The sequence below is a fragment of the Trachemys scripta genome, chromosome 16 (assembly GCF_013100865.1).
Source record: "Trachemys scripta elegans isolate TJP31775 chromosome 16, CAS_Tse_1.0, whole genome shotgun sequence".
NCBI classification, from domain to species: Eukaryota; Metazoa; Chordata; order Testudines; family Emydidae; genus Trachemys; species Trachemys scripta.
The window spans coordinates 12,399,999-12,418,471 of record NC_048313.1 but is presented as its reverse complement, the minus strand read 5'-3'; the positions used below and the strand labels follow the sequence as shown (position 1 = coordinate 12,418,471).

The 18,473-nt window shown below is 57.3% G+C and overlaps 2 protein-coding genes across 3 annotated transcripts in view; both read right to left on the bottom strand.

Annotated features, from left to right (window-relative positions):
- Positions 1-6,860: 6,860 nt before the first annotated feature.
- On the bottom strand, positions 6,861-9,122 carry LOC117888984. Its single transcript, XM_034792782.1, has 2 exons — positions 8,977-9,122; positions 6,861-7,795 (listed from the first exon to the last, which is right to left on the bottom strand). Exons 1-2 carry the CDS (start codon positions 9,120-9,122, stop codon positions 7,330-7,332), a joined length of 612 nt encoding a protein of 203 aa, XP_034648673.1. The 3' UTR covers positions 6,861-7,329.
- Positions 9,123-10,127: 1,005 nt separating this feature from the next.
- The window catches only part of ATG101 (autophagy related 101), a 13,766-nt gene continuing 5,420 nt past the window's right edge, over positions 10,128-18,473 (bottom strand). Inside the window, exons 1-3 of one of the 2 annotated variants that reach the window (XM_034792697.1) lie at positions 18,134-18,297; positions 15,673-15,983; positions 10,128-12,026 (exon numbers count right to left, since the gene is read on the bottom strand). In XM_034792697.1, coding sequence (XP_034648588.1) covers positions 11,622-12,026; positions 15,673-15,924 — 657 coding nt within the window. In that variant the 5' untranslated portion in view covers positions 15,925-15,983; positions 18,134-18,297 and the 3' untranslated portion in view covers positions 10,128-11,621. Of the gene's footprint in view, positions 12,027-15,672; positions 15,984-18,133; positions 18,298-18,473 lie in introns of those variants that run through there. The other variant, XM_034792695.1, reaches the window with a different exon arrangement.

The window sequence follows — 18,473 nt, the reverse complement described above, 5'->3', positions numbered from 1 at the left end:
CCCATCCTTCCCTCCTGCATGGCTCCAGCGCCCCCCGGCCTGTGTCGGGTGGATCCCGCCAGCTCTTGGCCCCGCTGTGCTGGGATGCCACGGGCCCCTCCACCGCCCTGGGGCCACGAGGGCTTTTCAGAGCCCCCCGAGCTCAGAGCCCTTCTCACCACCTCGCTGGGGGGCAGCCGAGAAATCCAGCTCCTTAAGGCCCTAAACTGCCAGCAGGTGGCACCCGAATCTCTTGGGCGAGAGCCAGGGCCAGGGACTGGCTGCAGGGCCGGCTTTAGGCCAGTTCCACCAATTCCCCGAATCGGGCCCCGCGCCTAAGAGGGCCCCGCGCCAGTGGTAGGGCCGCCCAGGGTGGGGGGCAAGTGGCAGAGAATCCCTTCCCTGGCTAGAGGCACCTTTTTAATTTTGACTCACCCAGCAGCGCTCCGGGTCTTTGGCGGCGGGTCCTTCAGTGCTGCCGAAGACCCGGAGCGAGTGAAGGACCCCCACCAAAGACTAGGAGCGCGGCCTGGTCAGTACAAGCCCCATGTGTTTTTTTTACGTGGGTTTTTTTAGTCATCCCTGCCGGGGCCCCGTCAATCGGGCCCTGCACTTCCTAAAGCCGGGCCTGCCGGGTATCCCGGCCAGGACAGAGCAGCAGACAGGGCCGGAGCTCTTGCAGACAAAAGCCCCTGGACCACCCCCTGCCCCTCAGTTCCTTCCCCAGTGCCCATCCACCCCTGCAGGCCCCATTAGCTTCCCCCTATGGATTCGATGCCCGTCGGACTCTGCCTGCTTGGCACAGCCAGCGCCCCTGCCCCAGCCCATCTCCCCCCGCAGCTCTGTGCACCTGACGCCCCCACTGCTGATGAGCACCAAAGACACATGATGAGGGACCCCTTGATAAAGCGCAGACTCAGCTCCCAGGCTCTGCAGCGGGCACAGAACTGGCCACACTTGTGAAAGTCACAGAAAAGGGAACTAACCCCCCCCCCAGACTATAAAGCTTATGGGTGGCACCGGGGCCAAAACTCCCCTCAGAGCTTCCTCTGGCCCAATTTGAGGTACTACAATAGACACCCAGCATCCGATTCTCCTCCCATTCCTACCAGTCAGCCTCCACTGACTCCCGCTGAACCACCGGACTCAGCAAGAGCAGCGTGGCCGGGTACTTCCCACCATGCTTAGGAGGCTAGTCCTAAACCCACCCTCCACAGCCCCAAATCCCGGAAACAGCGACGGACCCAGAGAGCCAGCTCAGGACCCGATCCTGCAGCCACTGCCACTGATTTAATGCAACTCTTCAGAGTAGTCCCTGTGTGAAGATAGCAACAGAGGGTCCTGTGGCACCTTGAAGACTAACAGATGTATTGGAGCATAAACTTTCGTGGGTGAATACCCACTTTGTCAGATTATACTCCCAATACTTCTGTTAGTCTTAAAGGTGCCACAGGACCCTCTGTTGCTTTTTACAGATCCAGACTAACACGGCTCCCCCTCTGATACTTGATGTGTGAAGATAGATAGATAGATAGATAGATAGATAGATAAGGGGGTGGGTGGGGATAGATAGATAGAGGGGGTGTGGGGATAGATAGATGAGGGGGTGGGTGGGGATAGCTAGATAGAGGGGGTGTGAAGATAGATAGATAGATGAGGGGGTAGGTGGGGATAGATAGATAAATAGAGGGGGTGTGGGGATAGATAGAGGGGGTGGGGATAGATAGATAGATGTGTATGAGAGAGCGTGCTGGGGTGTAGGAGAGAGAGCCAGGGGTATATGAGGATGGACAGATTCTCCCCACTCTGTGGGTGTGTGAATTAGGGGGCAGCCAAGTTCACTGGTCGTGCTGGAGCAGAGGTCCAGGAGTCAGGACTCCTGGGTTCTCTTCCTTTCTCTGCTACTAAGTGGCTGCCTGACCTTAGGCAAGTGTCTGCACCTCCACTCCCCCATCTGGGAAATGGGGTGTGATGAAGTGGGAATGTTCTTAATGTTTTCTCTAAATACTGTGTGGGTGCCTCAGTTTTCCCTATGCATGTCTTAAGTATCTAGGTGGTGGGATAAGGGTGTGTGATTGTTGCAGAGCCCTAGAGGGCAGGGGTGTGCAAGGGTCTGCACAGAGAATGGCCGACACCCTGTCTCCTGGCAACTGATGGCCTGGGCCCCTCCCATGCAAAGGTGCCAACTGAAGGTGTTGAAGAACAAAGAGATCAGGTGATCTCCTAGCCAGGTAAAGAGACTAAGGCAGAGGAGGGGCTGGAGAGTTTTCAGTTTGGAGCGGGCTGGGGAAATGGAGGGGAGGCCAGACAGACCTCCTGGCCTCCCCGGCCCCCCAAGATGGACCTGACTGAGGGGGTCCTGTGGTCTGTACCTGCAAGACCTGTCTTGGACTGTGTTCCTGTCGTCTAAATAAACCTTCTGTGTTACTGGCTGGCTGAGAGTCACGGCGAATCGCAGGAAGCCAGGGCCTGGTCTCCCCCAAACTCTGTGACATGGGGCTAGCAGAACTTCCCCACCGTTACATGGTCTGAGGCCTTGTGCTCCATCCAGACTGGCCACTGAGCCCCCCCCCACACACACACACACTGCCCCAGACCAGCACCCTGGCTTGCACTCCTCCCAAGCCCCACCCCTCTCTTCGCAGGCTGGCCAAGCACTTTACAGCCACTCCCAGCTTGGTGGGAACAGAGAGACACGGTGACCTCCCCCCAGCAAGCGGGGGCTAGCATCACGGAGCTGCGCCGATAGTACAGCAGCCCAGAGACGCTGCCTGCCAGGGTGACGGTGGCTTAGTCCCTGTGGTACGTGTGGCTACCGGGAGGAGGCTGGGGGCGGGTTACAGCCCGCGGTGTGTGCAGAAATGAAAGACCCTGCTCCCCAGTGCTCTCGGGTCACTGTGACCCAGCAGGGCTGCACGGCTCCCTCAGGGCACAGAGCTGGAGCGTCCACACACAGCCCACCACTAACCCAGTTCTAACCCTGGGCGCTGCCCCGTGGCACAAACCAGGTCTGGTGATTTAGTGGTACTGAGGCCAAGAGGGGCTGGAGGAACAGCCAATAATGACAATCGCAGCGTGCAAAGAAATACATCAGGCCCTGCCCCCGCTCCCATGACTAGCCGCTGGAGTCACTGGGACAGACTTCTAGTGGGAGGGGCAAGGCCAGGAGGGGGCCTTCTCCTCTGGGAAAGACCTAACCGTGGGGCTCAGCTGGGGCCAGAGTCTGTCAATCCACCGTCCGTCCTTTGGAGTCACTTCACTATTACACCGGCATCACTTGAGACAAGCTGGTCCTGACCCCACTGCAGGGGGGTGACTCTGGATTTCCCCCCGGGGAGCTGAGATCAGAATCCGTTTCTCTCGTCACCTGGCTGGATTCAGCCAATGCAGATGCAGAGCCTGGCTGGCCATCCTGCACTCGGCGTCTGGTGGGTTTCAGAGCCGGGAGCAGTGCACTGGAGCCCTGCAGAGAGAGCTCCCTGCATGCATCAGAGTCCAGCTTCTCCACGGCCCCCTTCCTGGCACTGGCTTTGTGGGTCACAGCCCCTAAGACGGGTTTTGGCAGGAAGGCATTAAAACAGCAGAGGATTATTTTCCAGCAGGCCCACTTGCCTTTCCATGTGATCATGTTTAGAGCTCTCAGCCTCTGCTTTAAGACTTCGCCATCAGGCACTTAGGAATGGGACTGGGGCCAGATTGGGATCTTGGTTCCCCTGCGGTGCTGTAAACTGGTGTGGCTCCATTGAGCTCAGCCCCCTGCCAGGCCTCCGGCTCAGCCCCCCTGTGTTGGTGGCGCACAGCCCTCCCCTCTGCGTGCTGGAACCATCCACTGGTCTGCGCCGGCCAAAGGACTGTCCCACCCCAGCTCTGCAGGGCTCAACCCCTGAGCCAGGGACGTGTGGCTCTCAGTGCCGGGCTGGGCCCTGTCTGACTCCCTGCAAGGAAACCGCGGCAGGCCGTGGTCAAGCGTGTCCGAGTGAAGTCACCTGCTAACGGCTGGGGCCGTTGATTGCCTAGCACAGAACCTACCTGCTCCGCAGAGCCCAACCCCAGTGCGGAGGGAAAGAGCAGGTTGTTCTGGAGCCATGAGCTGTGGCTGGCGCTCTGCTTGATGACACCCTGCGCTCCCACAGCGCTGCCCCTGCAAGGATCTCAAAGCACACTGCAAACCGCCAGGAGTCAGCCCCTGCAGCGCCTCTGGGAGCGCCAGTATTACCCTCATTTCACAGGGGGGTCAACAGAGAGACAGAGGGGAAGCCACTTACCAAGGTCTCACAGATCCAGAAATAGAACCCCGGAGTCCTGGCTCCCAGCCCCCCTGCTCTCACCAGTCCACCCCAGTCCCCTCCTAGAGTCGGGGATAGAACCCAGGAGTCCTGACCCCCCGTTTGCTGCTTTAACTACTAGATACATATCTTCCCTAGCAGGACAGAGCCTCTGCCTTTGGGGCCCAATCCTGCTAAGTGACAAGCATTCAGCTCCTGCCCTGCCAGAATCAGGCCTTTCAAAGGGACAGGATTTGTGTGGCAGGCATAGTTACGTTCCCCATGTTTAACAGGCAGAGATTTAAGCATCTGCTCCTGCCAGGAGCTAACAGCCAGAGAAATATCCCCGGGGATTGACGGGGCAGGGGGCCTCTTTATCTCTGCTTCTTATGTACGCAATAAAAGTAAAGCCCTGTCCAGCATCTTTGCAATACCCGGAACCACGCGCATTATAAAACTGATTACAGACCCCAGCACTGTTATTGGCTGTAGCTGAGAGATGTATTAAGGCGAGTTATCTGCCCTGCCAGAGGTAGGATTTCTGCTAAGTAGAAAGTAACACACTAATACACTGGATATTTCAACCAGAGTCCTGGCAAGCCCAGCCCAGCCTTCACGCTGGCACGTTAACGAACCCAAACCTCACAGTCAGCCTGGCCGGCCGCTCAGGGCTGTTAGCTCTGTTCTGTACACAGGGTTGAAACTGACGCGCAGGAGGATTAAGTGACATGACCAAGGTCAGCCCAGAAATAGACTCATGACTCTATGCTTTGCGCTCAAGGCGATCCAGGCTTCCCTATGGATGATGCTTCATGACAGCTCCCAGCAGAAGCCAATCATAACTAGGTCACTTTTCACTCAGGGACCATTTCCCCAGACTAATCCCTTGAAACAACAGGGGAGTTGAAATCAGAAATACTGGGATTAGCTCCCAGCTCCTGCTGTCTGGAGGAATCAGGGAGGTGAGTTCATTGCCTATTGTTCTCCTGACCTCAGCCACTCGTCTGTCCTTACAGCACCAGGTCCGTGGAGCAGGGCCCATCCCTCTTAAGAGCACAGTTGCAGATAAATCATAACCACCGATGAAAATGTAGGGTAGCGGTCAGAGCACAGGGCTGGGAGGGAGTCAGGGCTCCTGGCTGTCACACTAGCTCAAGCTATGTAATGGCCCTATGAGCTGCCCCACATCTATGCAGCCCTTTGAGATCCCCAAACATCTTGGAGGGCAGGGGGAGGTGAAAATGAGACCTGAATCCTTTAATTTCCAGCTGCTAATTCACAGATCCCATGCCAGATGGGACCATTGTGATCCTCCACCAGGCTGACCTCCTGCACAGCACAGCCAGAGACCTGCCCCACAGTAATCCCTAGAGCCCAGCTTGCAGAGAAACATCCTGGCCGGATTTGGAAATGGTCAGTGATGGAGAATCTGCCCCGGGCCCTGGGAAATGCCACCAATGGTTAATTGCTCTCAATGTGAAACATGCCCACGCTATGTCCAGTCCGAATGTGTCTCGCTTCCACTTCCAGCCACTGGCTCGGGTCCAACCTTCCTCTGCTAGACTGAAGAGCCCCGAGGAAATACTTACAGACTGTGAGCAAGTCACCCGAGCGCTTTGTTAAGCTAAACAGACGCCGCTCGCTGAGCCCATCGCTATAAAGCACGTTCTCAAATCCTTTCATCAATGTCGTAACTCTTCTCTGAACCCGGGCACTTGATCGACGTCCTTGAACTGCAGGTGCCAGCGCCGGACCCAGGACTCCCGCCACAGGTACAATAACCTCTCTGCTCCTACGTGAGAGTCCCCGGTCGATGCACCCCAGGGTCGCAGTCACTCTTTTGGCCACAGCGTTGCACTGGGAGCTCATGTTCAGTGGATTATCCGCCACGGCCTCCATGCCTTGTTCAGAGTCTCGGCTTCCCAGGATAGTCCCTCATCCAGCAAATCCGGCCTGCGTTCTCTGCTCCCAGACACAGGATGTGACCGTTTCCATCTAGTGATGACCAACCCCATTCTCGGGAGTCTTTTTGTTCCTAATTTATTTTAAAAACTCCTTATTGTCCTTAACTCTGCTGGCCCTAGAGTTCACCTTCTGTCCTTATCAATGTTCTACAATTCCTAACTTGTGATTTTTAATCATTACTATCAACTTCCCCTTTCTTCCATTTGATTTTAGAGCTACACAGTATATATAGTTGCCTTCACTTCCCCTCTGACCCACCGTGGTGTTTTAACCAGCACACCCTACTTCCTCACGTGTGGCTTTGGGGGAATCCCTAAGTTGTTCTTAAATGATTAAATGAAACTGGCCCTTTGAAAGCACCAGGCGTATATGACTGGTCTGGACTTTTCTCTGATTGCACAAAGCACCTCTGACTCTTGGGAGGTGGGAGGCAGCGCCAGAGTCACACGGATGAACTGGATCGGGACCCATGGCTAAACTGGAGTCACTGTCCCCATGAGCCCCCTCGCTTCGCGGTTACCTGCCCCCTTCCTCTCCGCTTTGCCCCGGAGCGCTGTGGGGCAGGTCTGAGCCCGTCCCGCCGGCACTCCCGCGACACGGCCCCTCCGCCCCCCGGGGGATTTCACGCTGAAAATGAAGTCGGAGCCGACGTTAGGTTCCATGTAGTTTAATACCGATTTGGAACGGAACAGCGGAGGGAGGAAAAACCACCTCGGGGCTCCAGCAGAACCGTTCACACTCACTGGGCCGCGGCCGCCGGTCCCGGATCCCGTCTTAGGCGAGGAAGGAGCCTCCGGCAGCAAATCTCGGGGGGTTCCCAGCTCCGGCTGCGGTTTGGCTTTATCCGTGGCCAGGACAAACCGGCTCTGCCCGGAGCAGGAGCAGCCCCCGAGCCCGGTTCAGGCTCCAGCCCGTTTGAACGGTCACCCAGCGAGGGGCCCCGCCCGGCAGCGGCTCGGAAAGCGCCCAGCGAGCTCCGCAGACGGACATCCCGGGGCTCGCTAGCGCCGGGGGCCCGGCCGAGCAGGGAGAGGAGAAGGGGGGGGGTCCCGTTACGCGCAGCACGGGCCGCCGGGCGCGGGGCTCCAGCAGGGGCCGGGCGGGTCCCGGGTCCCCTCCCCTAGGTGCCCATCCCCGCTTCCAGCTCCTTGGCGGGGCTCCGCTCCTTCCCCGCCTGGCCGACCAGGCTCCCCGACTTGAGCAGCAGGTTGCAGCCCAGGAAGAAGACGCCGAAGAGGACGGTGAGGCAGAGGACGCAGAGCACCGCGATCTGCACCAGGGAGCGGCTCCTCTCCGCGCCCGCGCTCCCCAGAGCGCAACAGGCGCCCAGGAGCGCGTCCAGCGTCGGGGCGGCGGCCGGCGGGGGGCGGCTGGGGCTCGGGGCGCTGCTGCTCATTGCTCGGCTGCGGGGGCAGGAGAGGGGCTCCCGGGCGGGGCTCTGGCAAAGCGCCCCCCGCTGCCGGCTCAGCCAGTCCTCGCGGACCCGGTCCCGGTGCAGATCCCCCAGGAGCTCGCGGCGCCGCCAGCCGCAGAAGTGCCGGTGGAGCGGGATTGTGCGGGGCAGTGACGGGCCCGGGCGGGGCGGGCTTCAGTGATGTCAGGAAACGAGTCTTCCTCCAGCCCCATGGGCGGAACAGCTCCTCCCTGCAGCGGGAACCCGACTCCCTGCACCCCCAGATCCCCGGGGAACCCTTCCCCCCGGGGAAACAGCCCCCCATGCTCCTCCAGGAACCAGACACCCTGCACTCCCGAGTCCCAGATCCCCGGGGAACCAGCCCCCCCATGCTCCTCCAGGGAACCAGACACCCTGCACCCCCAGATCCCCGGGGAACCAGACCCCCGGGGAAACAGCCCCCCCATGCTCCTCCAGGAACCAGACACCCTGCACCCCCAGATCCCTGGGGAACAGCCTCCAGAGGCCCAGATTTCACCCTCAGCAGCTAGTCCTGCTCCTAAAGATCATGACAGGGGCTCCTAGTCTGTTTATACTGCCCCTCCCCCAACGGGCCCCTGCTCAGCCAGGCACTACAGTAACAAACCAGGGAAATCCGACTCAGGTCCATCCTGGATTGGGACCTGAACAACCGACCCCACCCTCGCCACCTTCATGCCAACCGTTGTGCTGTTCCGGTCCATGCGTCCCCCCCCAGACCAGAGGTGGGAAGTTTGGCTCCTTTCGGAGGCAGATGAGTGGAGCCAGGGGAGGGAGGAAGGGATTACGGCTGTTTCTTTTTGCATACAGGTAGCCGAAATGTGGCTGAACTGGGGTGAGTGGACCTGGGCCCACCACTGAGCTTCAAGCAGAAATGTTTGACGAGAAAACTTTTCAGCCATGATTTCAGTCTGGCTTTGATGCGACGTTCCCCTGCGGTGCAGTTGTCAGCAGACACCCTTGTGTAGTTGGGACTCACCCCCCGCACCCACCGAACAACTCCCCACCGGAGCATTTTTCATCAGTCAGTTTGTTAATCCTCCTCCCCTGACCCAATCCCGGCGGAGTAAATCCCCTCTCCCTGCCGCAGCGTCAGCTGGACCCAGCTCCCTTCACCTCCTAGCCTGGCTCTTAGCTAGCAGGGCTGGGCTCTTCCAACAGCTGCTACGGCCAGGCCCAGCCGGGCTGCAGTTTTCTGTTGGCGCTGCTGCCGCTGGCCGAAGTAGCCTCCATGTTGATGCTAAAGGGCAGATCCTCAGTGAAATTCCCCAAGTGCCCCAGTGCCTAGACTGGGCCCGCTTCCTCCCCCAGCATCGCTGAACGCCTGGAACTTACTCCCACGGCTCAGACACCGCGACTTCGTGGCCCACCTGCATGCCACTTAGAACCCGCACAAAGCCGCAATTGTTTACGGGGCTAAGAACTCGCATCTCAACGCCGTGTGGTGTTTGACTAGCCCACTGCTGCTCGCTGAAGTCCATCCGCTAGTACTGCTGTATGAACGTCCTTCCCTACGGGTCTCACACGGCATTCCTGCTCCCCGTCAGGCTCTGGGGTTACATGGCTGAGTCGCTCCTCTGAACGAGTGCTAGGAACTTACTGGGAAGCTATTTTCTTCCATGGGTCTCCTAGGCTTGTGCTATTTAGCTAGAACAATGTTCTTGTCCTTTTTGGGGGCTATTCACTCCGCGGGAAGGTTTGTGCTGGTGAAAGGTGTCCCACTGGCCCCTCTGGAGACAAGAGCGCCTAGGCCCAGAACCGGCCCAAGCCTCCTCCTGCGTCTCTGCTGTGGCAGCAGAGAAGAAGTTAAAGCCCAAATTCTCAGCAGCAGCCACCGGTACGGGAGGCTTCACTTTCTTGTCTAATGTCTCCTACATGTGCTGAGCACCTGCAGCTCCCACTGAGCTCCCTGGCGAGTGCTCAGCGAGCCTGAAAACCAGGCCCCAGGTGGGGCTCCTAAGGCAGCCACTGCTAGGCTCTGCGTCCTGGGAGTGGGATTTAAACATCCTCCGGGAGCTGACCGGAGATTTGACAGCAGGCTGACGAGCCATCGTGGCTGGTTACCACCTGGGGACGACCAGCCCAGGCAGGAGCCGAACCGGCGGTGTGGACACAAGAGGCACCGTATCCTGCTAACTGCGGCTGGCCAAGCAGAGGCACGTGGGAAACCTGTTTCGCCGTCAGGACCGATCTGGCCAAGGCAAGGGATGGAAGCACAGGCGCGGGGAAAGGGCCAGACTTCTCAGGGCTTGGGCCCAGGACTCTTCGGAGAATCTGGCTGTAGATGTCCCCAGGGGACCTGAGCGTTCTGGAAGGGACTGTGGCTGCAGAGCCCAGAACAGGTTGGCCTTGAACCCTCCTGAAATTCAGACCCCCCCGTCAGCTTCCCCATTCCTCTGCCCTTCACCCAGCAACTGTTCTCACTTCACTGGCCCCCATCCGACTCTCACAGCCCCTTGGTAAGAACACGTGAGCACACAGAGGGCTCTGATGGGAAAATAGTTTATTAGCAGACTCAGAGAAACACACACGCTCATCTCCCCCTCTGGAGCAGAAGCGCTCGCGCACCAGACCTGGGCTTTACTGCTGGGATGACACCTGGGCCATCGGCAAAGCCTGACTCCGGTGGAGGTGGCGCTACTTGAGCAGGGGGGAGACGCTCTCGACAGCCCGAGACACGGAGTAAAGAGAAGGCCCAGGCCAGTGTTTATTACCCCCAGAGTATGAGATCTACACAATACAGACAGGTCAGTTTCTAAGCCCAAGGTGTCTGTAACAAACACACGGGCGTCAGTCTCCATTGGAGAGGAAGTGGGGACGGGGGCGTAAGTGTGTTGATGAGACAGGGGCGAGAGATCTCCCCCCTGCTTTAGACAGAGCTCCTGGCTGCTTCGTTTGCTTTTAGCAGTCAGGAAGAACGAAGGGGGTATTTTTGATGGTGATGGCAGCGCAGGGAGGTCAATGGACGACACACACAAGCAACAGCTCCTGTGAACCCAGATACACGTAGTTACCCATTGTGCGGAGACGGAGCCTGCAGGAACAGAAGCAGCCGCCGCTCTCTCGCGGCCCTCACGTCTCCTGCCAGCCCAGCCCTCGCTGCATACAACGGCCACTCTCACCACATTCGCTGCACGTCAGACGTGGACGTGGTTTCAGGTGACGGACTAGGGAATAGGGGTTTTAGGGGCTGTGCAAGTGCCCGGCTGCGCCCCAGTATTTTCAGGAAGGGGCTTTATAAAGCTTAGCAAAGACTATCCGCTTGCCCTGGTGTGCTCTTCGACCACCTGCAGCATTCTCCCCCTTTCCCAGGCGGAGAGAGAGGCAGGGAAGGGCCTTGCCTCATGGGCACCCACAGAGACTCCCAACTGCTGTTCTAACCGCGGCTCTGGGAGGGTCACAGATGCTCTGTTGAGGGCAGTTCTTTCCCCACTGTTACAACAAGACAGTGTTAAAGGCAGAGAAATACAATCCCTGACTCGACCGCCAGCCAGAGGTTACTGCTGTATTGTCAGAGCCTGTGCAAAGCCCCTCCCCAAACAGACGGGGCGAGAGGAGGGGCCCTGTCCAGGAATTCCGGTATAACAAGGCAGCAGCAGCTCCAGGATCAGGCAGTGCAGGGATGAGGTTCCATCAGGGAACTGGGGCTTCAGGAGGGATCTGAGGGAGGAAAGGGAGACCAGGGAAGGGGAGCCAACAGGCCAGCTGCAATATAGGCCACGTGGCACAAGGAGCAGTTTGCTGACATTTCAGATCGCAGCCCCAGATGACCCCCACATAGGGAGATTCACAATGAAGGGCCAGCCCAAGTCCAGCCTGCAGAACCCTTCCATCTGAAATGTACTGATGATAGGACGGGGTCTAAGCAAACTCCTGCCGGGACTGTGCTCTGAGACGATTCTACTTGCCGGGACACCCTGGGTCATCCTGTGTGATGGGGAGCAGAAAGGCGCAAGCCCCCTGTCCCCAGGCACCTGGCCCTACAGAGCCAGCGTGTCTTTGATGAGCCGCCGCATGGTGGTGGTGACGGAGGAACCGAGGGAGTCGGTGATCTGGTAGGAGATCTTGTAGAGGTAGGGCTGAACGTCCTTCAGGCCCGTGTCGAAGACGTTGTCCACCTCCGACTGGGTGGGCATTTTGGGCAGGTACTCGTGCCTGTTCATCACCTCCACAATGTTGATAATCTTCTCACACAGTTTCTCCCCCACCTTCTCCCGGCAGATCTGCCGCTCCTGCTCGTTGGCCAGGTTCACCACGTTGACCTTGATGGTCCAAACCTCCCAGGGAATGCACTCATCCGAGAAGGGCCAGCGCGACTTCTTCTTCTGGTAGAACTCCAGGGAGATCTGCCCGATGCCGTCGCTGCCTGAGTATCGGAGGGCGTCCTGCAGAGAGAGCACCAGGCACAGTTGAGGTCAAGGGGCTTAGGGACACTGGAGCAAGGGCCATCTGGTCAAACCATGACAGCCAGTCCCCGGCTCTGTCCTGGACAAATCCCTATGGAATTAAGATAATTCAATACAGTTTAAGTTCAATCTAATGGAATTAGGTTTAATCCATTGGGGCCCACTGTATTTAAAATGCAACGCTTTGTGTGTTATTGTAGGGTGGAGTGTAACTTTCCTAGGGACTTGGTTAATGGAGATGTTGGGAACTGCTAAGGACTTTGAGACAAGGCGTGTAAAGTGGATTTCCTAGGACAAACCTGAGGGGTGAGAAGGATGCAAGTGGCCCACTCTGAGTCCACCCTTTTGAAGCTGCGCCCTGGGGAGAGAAGCCAATTGTCTGCTATTTACTGGGTCAAAGACCCCTGAACTGTATAAAGGGCAGAGAGGGCCTGTTCTGAGCTGAAGCTGTGACGAACTCCTTGGTGGGGTGTGGAAGGACTGTCCCTGCCAGAGCCCATGTGAGAGATGGGGTGACAACTGGTAAGCGTGTCAGCGTGTGTGTAGAATGCGTTTTCTTTGTAGTGCCTCTTGACTAAAGTAGGTTTGCACAGGAAGTGCTGGGTGGTGCCGTCACACCGTTAGCCATCTCTGCGGAGAAAGCCAGCAGATGTGGGCAGCCTCTCTGCTGGGAATAACACAGTGAAGGCAGCCTGGAAATACCCCGCTCAGAAGGGCCTCCATCCAAGACAGGCAATGGCCAGGGGCTGGACGCCTGAGAGCAGGTGCCCTTGCTGGGCCATGGAGGGGGAACTACAGCTGCAGTTTCCCTGAGCTGTGACGGACCCCACCCCAGTGATATGCAAGTATCAGCTCTAACGATCTCTGCTACTCAGCTGGCCCTGTCACCAGTGTCTGAACACCTCATGTACCCCCCTCCCAACAGCCCTCTACAGCAGGACAGTCCAGATGGGAAACTGAGGCACAGCTAAGTCACACGTTGTCTGTGGCAGAGCAGGGACCTGAGCCCAGGTCTCCCAAGTTGCAGGCCAGCTCCTGACCACTAGGCCATTCCTCCTGTTGTCAGAGGAGGAAATTCAGACCCAGAGCTGCAGCTCCACGTAACTCAATTCTGCCAGGTGTGCGTTTGCTCTGGAGAACCCAGAATATCAGTACCTCAAAAAGACGCCAATCCCGAAAAGCAGGAGGGCTCTTCCACAGACAATCGAAGCAGGTAAAACTCACGAGGCCAGCACAGCAGTGCCAAAAGCAACCGCTACATCTTACAGACATGAAACCATGAGACCCCGGCACTGTCTGATGGAGAAAGCTAAGGAAGTATCTGGCAAAATGTCTGTAACTGGCCCCAGTGAGGGAACCTCCTGGCTAGAGCAGGGGACTGGGTGGCAGGACCACTGGGTTTCATTCCTGGATGTATCGCTAATGCATCATGTGACTGACAGGTCACATCCTCTCCTGGTCCTCAGATCCTCCAGCTGTAAAACAGAGTCACTAACCTTCCGTGAGGGTCCATTAAACCGCGTAACACGCTCCCAGATCACAGACGTAAGCCAAACATCATCTTTGTCTTAGTCCAATGTTCAGAGCTGAGGACCTTAGCCACGTGCCCGGCACTCCTTGGCCCGGCAGAACAGAGCTCAGCGCGTGAAACTGCTGCTGTCCAGAAGCCGTTTCCATTTACTGGAGCTCTGCTCTTCAGGGCCAGGAGACACTGTTCATTTTCAGCAATTTGAGATCTCTCTTGGAAGCCCAGCCAGATAAAGTCGTTACACTGAGCAGTCTTGTCCAGCGCTAACGTGACTTTTTAAAACATTAAATCGAACTGCAAAGCTAACGACTGACCTCATCACTGCAAATGAGGGCTAGCAAAGCACTGGAAACAAATGGCTGCTGGTGGCGCGTCCATCATAAAAGAGGGCAAGTCAACCAAAGCACAAGAAACAAAATGTGGAAACTTTTACAGGGGGGTTGAGAGGCGCAGTTGCTCACGTGGACTAGACACGCCTGGGAAAAGGAACACAGCTCCTTGTCTGTGAATTCCCAAACCCCCAGCTCGTCCCAGTTGCCTGTGGCAATGACTCCAGCATTGCTAAGCCGGGCAGCCCAGGAGCAGAAAACGTAAAGGGAAGTTTAAATTTTGTGCTTTGCAACCTTCATCGCTTTCCTTGACTATTAAGGAGGATTGTAAATTCCTAGGGCTGGAAATCCGGGCTGGGGCTCCCAAACCGGACCCTCTACAGATGGTAAAGTATTTGAACAGTGATGGTCTGAGATGACATCCAATCTCTCCACAACCCAGATATTACTGCTTCCCATGACCTTTTCAGCAGGATTTAGGACACAGTGGTTCAAAATGCAGAAAACTCAAGGGATGATTTGTTCCCTAAATCTCCCTAGTTAAAATTCACCGCAACATATGTCTTGGATTTAATTCCACAGAAACCCTGTCACAATCTGACCATCCCCAATATAGCCTCTAAATTATCTGGGGCAGAAATCGCATTGAATGGGCATTACGAGATGGACAGTATCTAGGCCCCACTGCGTTACACACCGCGGGGCTTACAGCAATAAGCACAGTGTGTGTCGGGCAAGGCGCCACAGAGAGCGAGCCGAGCACCATGCAGAGATGTGCCTCTCCAAATGGTACTAGGACCACAGGACGCTGAACTGCCGGGGCTTCACGTCTCCTGCCATTAACTCTCTATGGCTTGGGGGAGTCAATGTATCCAGACCCCATCCATCCACAGAGCCACTGCCCCTCTTCACACAGAACTACAAAACTCTCCTTTTCGCTCTGTGACGACTCCCATGATGCTCTCGATGAAGAAGGCTGCATAGCCCCAAAGTGCAGGAGGCTGGCTTCATTCCCAGCCCTTTGCAATGGAGTCTTTTCCTACCCCAGATGACTTTGCACTTAGTGTCTTTTCCCCAGAGAATGTCCAAGCACTTCGCCTCACTACACCCGTCACACACACTCCCACCCACCCCCCCATTGCTGGGGTTAGCTGATTTACGTGTCTTCATTACAGAGTTAACCTGAGCGACCAGCACCTGAGTGTGGGCACCGGGTTAGCCTAGCCGAGGAGCGAGCGTCCCCCGCAATCCCTTTTTGCGTTTGTGTCCTCACTGGTTCTGCGCTTGCCCTGGGGCTCTGGGGACGTATCCCAGGATTCCCTGTGCTGAGACTCTAGGATTCCTTCCCAGTCCAAGGGAGGGAGACCTTGTCTGTCCTTTGGGGTGGAACTGTGGGAAGTGCGCTGGAGGATTATCAGCGCTCGAACTATTCAGCCTGCATCCTTACTGCAGAGTGAGCAGGTCCCAGCCAGGGCTCTAACCCACTCTCCCAGCTGGGTCAGTTTGCCCAGGCTTAAAACATCTCCAGACCTGGGACAGAGGCTCTTCTGGTGGATGGCAGACGGCTGGGTTAAGACCCGGGGGAGAGCCTAGGTTAACCGTGGAGCGAAGACACACCCTGGGAGGTTAAGGAGTACCTTCCTTTCAATGCCTTGGGCCCGATTCATAGCAGGGCTAAGGGCCTGCAGCTCCACCAACCCCTGTTGGGATTTCTGGTCTGCACATCCTCTGAGAAGTCAGCCAAGGTGACTGGCTCCAAGCTCTTTACCTTGAATTCCCCGACGGCCTTTCTCAGAGCTCGGTCCAGCTCCTCGGAGGAGACCCTGGCGTAGGTGAAGTCAATGAAGTCGCAGTCGACGTCCTGCGTCCCCACGGTCCCGATGGAGTAGGTCCCCTCCTTCTTGTAGTGGAACTTGCCGGTGCTGCGGTGGAGGAGGATGGTGTGGAGCACGGCAAGCATGGCCTCCTCGATCTGGCGGCCTTCCACCGAGACCTCCAGCACCTCGGCGCGGCAGTTCATGGCAGTCTGTGCCCGCGAGGCCGGTGTTTCCAGTTGGGGACGGCAGAGTGGCGCTCTCCCTGTAACCAAACAGCACGTCAGCACACTGTGACCGCGGGACAGACTGCGGCAGCGGAGAGGAGGGTGGGACTGGGGTTATGGCACCGGCCTGGGACTCAGGAAATCTGGGCTCAAGTTCTCAGCTCTGCCACTGACTGTGGGACCTTGGCCAAGTCACTTCGCCTCCCCAGGCCCCACTTCCCCAGCTGTACAATGGAGAGAAGAACCCTCCTGTTCTCCTGCCCATACAGAAAGTGAACTCTTCTGGGCAGGAACGGTTCTCAGCGTGGCAGGGCTCTGTCGGGACGTCCAGGCATGGCCGTGCCACTGACTGTCACCAGAGCAGAACAGCCAGGGTCAGTCGTTTGCTCACAAGCAGGGTGTGTCAACCGTTGGTGCGAGCACGGCCCCAGGAATCACGTGATCCGAGTTCCATTCCGGACTCGGCCACAGACTTGCTTGGTGGCCACGGGGAAGGCCCGGCCTCCCTGTTCCTCAGCTCACTGCTCTGCAACATGAGGGTAACCCTCACCCTTCCTTGCCCTCAGCCAGACAGCGCACGGCGCGTGCTGACACTGGACAGAGGCAATACTACATTGTCACCTTTCGTTGGAACTTATTAATAAAGCCTTGCACCGCTAGCATCGTTCATCAGAGGATCTCGGCAGGCTCTGCAACCACGAACTAAGCCGCCCAACCCCGCTGTGTGCTAGGCAATTTCCCCAGCTGTGAAACGGGGATGAGGGTAATTGAGGCACAGAGACGTGACGTACTCAGGCTCACGTAGGAAGAAAGGAAAAAAGCTCTGAATAAACTGAGCCCTTGTTCTAACCACTACAACACAGTGCCTCGGGATGCTGCTTGAACATGTATTTTTGTGGTTGTTCTCGATAAAGAATATTTTTACCGTGGGGGAATACTTTGTGTGTGTGTAGAAAGCATTATAACCCTGCAGGTCAGGGGACTAGATGAATGGCAACAGACTGTGATAAGGAATAACCGTTCCCGTCCTTTGCTCTCACATGCCCAGGGTGCCACCCGAAACAACCTGGGGATCTTCCAAGTCTTGCAAAACATGGTGGAGACTCCGAAGATGCGTCAGCTTGACGTTAAACCTGCTGGGGAACTGGGGATATGGCTGGGAGGCTATTTCTGCTGTGGCAAGCCAAAGCAATCAGGCTCACAACCACGTCTGTAAAAGAAGTCTGTCTGTAATGAGAGCAGAGACTGCCCCCTAGTGATTCCTATTTAAGGTGACACAAACACCCTTCTCTTATTTAAAAAAAGGGGGGAGGAGAGCGGAGAGGCCCTGTGTACTCCAAACCAAACAACATTTCATGCTACCGCCTCTCCCAGAAAGGCGATTTCGTAACCTGGCTCAGCTGGCCCCTGGAAAGTCGGTTTTTACAACCAGCTCGTGAGTTGTCCACAGACTGGCGACGACACACAGAGCCAGACCCCAAAAAAACCCCACTCCGTGTCTGCATTAGCAAGAGAAGATGGATTCTTTACATCGGGGTTATAGGCACCTGCGTCTCCTCTTAAGCAGCGGTGACGGCGGATGAATGATCCACTAGTCTGAAGAGAGTTACGAAAGCTTAGCAACTCTCATAGCAAGGTGCCCTAGACAGACACTGTGCTCGTGGGTGTCCAGGGGCCTCTGCTGTGATGGGTGTACCCAGGAGTCGCGAGTTAGGCGCTGTCTAGGTGAGGTGGTTTCTCAGGTACAGTTGTAATGCACAGCAGGTCACGAGTGTATTGACCCACGAAGGAGGAGAGAGAACTGGGCCATGAGATGGCCAGGAAAACCCCTCCCCCTGGGGCTCTCTTCTCTGCTACAGGTAAGTGATCAACACCGGAATTTTGTCTGGTTTGCTCCCCGGCTTATGACACCAGGGAGACGTCCCTTCGCCCTTGTGTGCCTCAGTTTCCCCACCCCACGGCAGGCTCATACAGACCCGCCTCTCTGAGGAGAAGGGGGAGGCCACCAGGAGGAGTCCAGTGGTGTCTATCCGGCGCTGGGAGATCCTTGGACGGAAGGGGCCTGAGATGAGCAGTGTGATCACCACTTCGGGGTGCTCCCAAGTCACGGTGGGAACCCCCCACCTCCTCCCATTGTCACCACGGGATCCTCACACTCGCTGCAGACCAGCGAGAGCAACTCACTGACCCTGACTCCTGCTCAGAAGGGGGATCCCTGCGAACCCAGGCGTCCGGGCCCTGGCTTCCCCCAGGAGGGGATTTCTGGGAACTGGGGAGACAAGTTCCTATGTCATAGGATCCCGCTCACAGGGCCTGGTCCGGAGCAGGGGGAGACCCCCCGGGAATGGGGAGATGGGGGGCACTGGAATGGGCGGCCCGGGCGATGGGGGGGCCCAGCCAGGGCGGGGGGGAATGGGGGGTCCGGCTGGAGCGGAGGAGGCAGCCGGAGCGGGGGAAGGGAGATGGGGGGGCCCGGGAAGGGGGCGATGGGGGGCCTGGCCGGAGCAGGGGGAGGGAGATGGGGGGGG

Bases quoted from the DNA above. Each gene is read 5' to 3' on its own strand.
- LOC117888984 (XM_034792782.1), bottom strand. From the start codon at position 9,122: ATGGACTTCAGCGAGCAGCAGTGGGCTAGTCAAACACCACACGGCGTT. The intron at 7,796-8,976 runs GTAAGTTCCAGG...ACATCACTGAAG, and splicing joins GCGGTGTCTGAGCCGTGGGA to CCCGCCCCGCCCGGGCCCGT.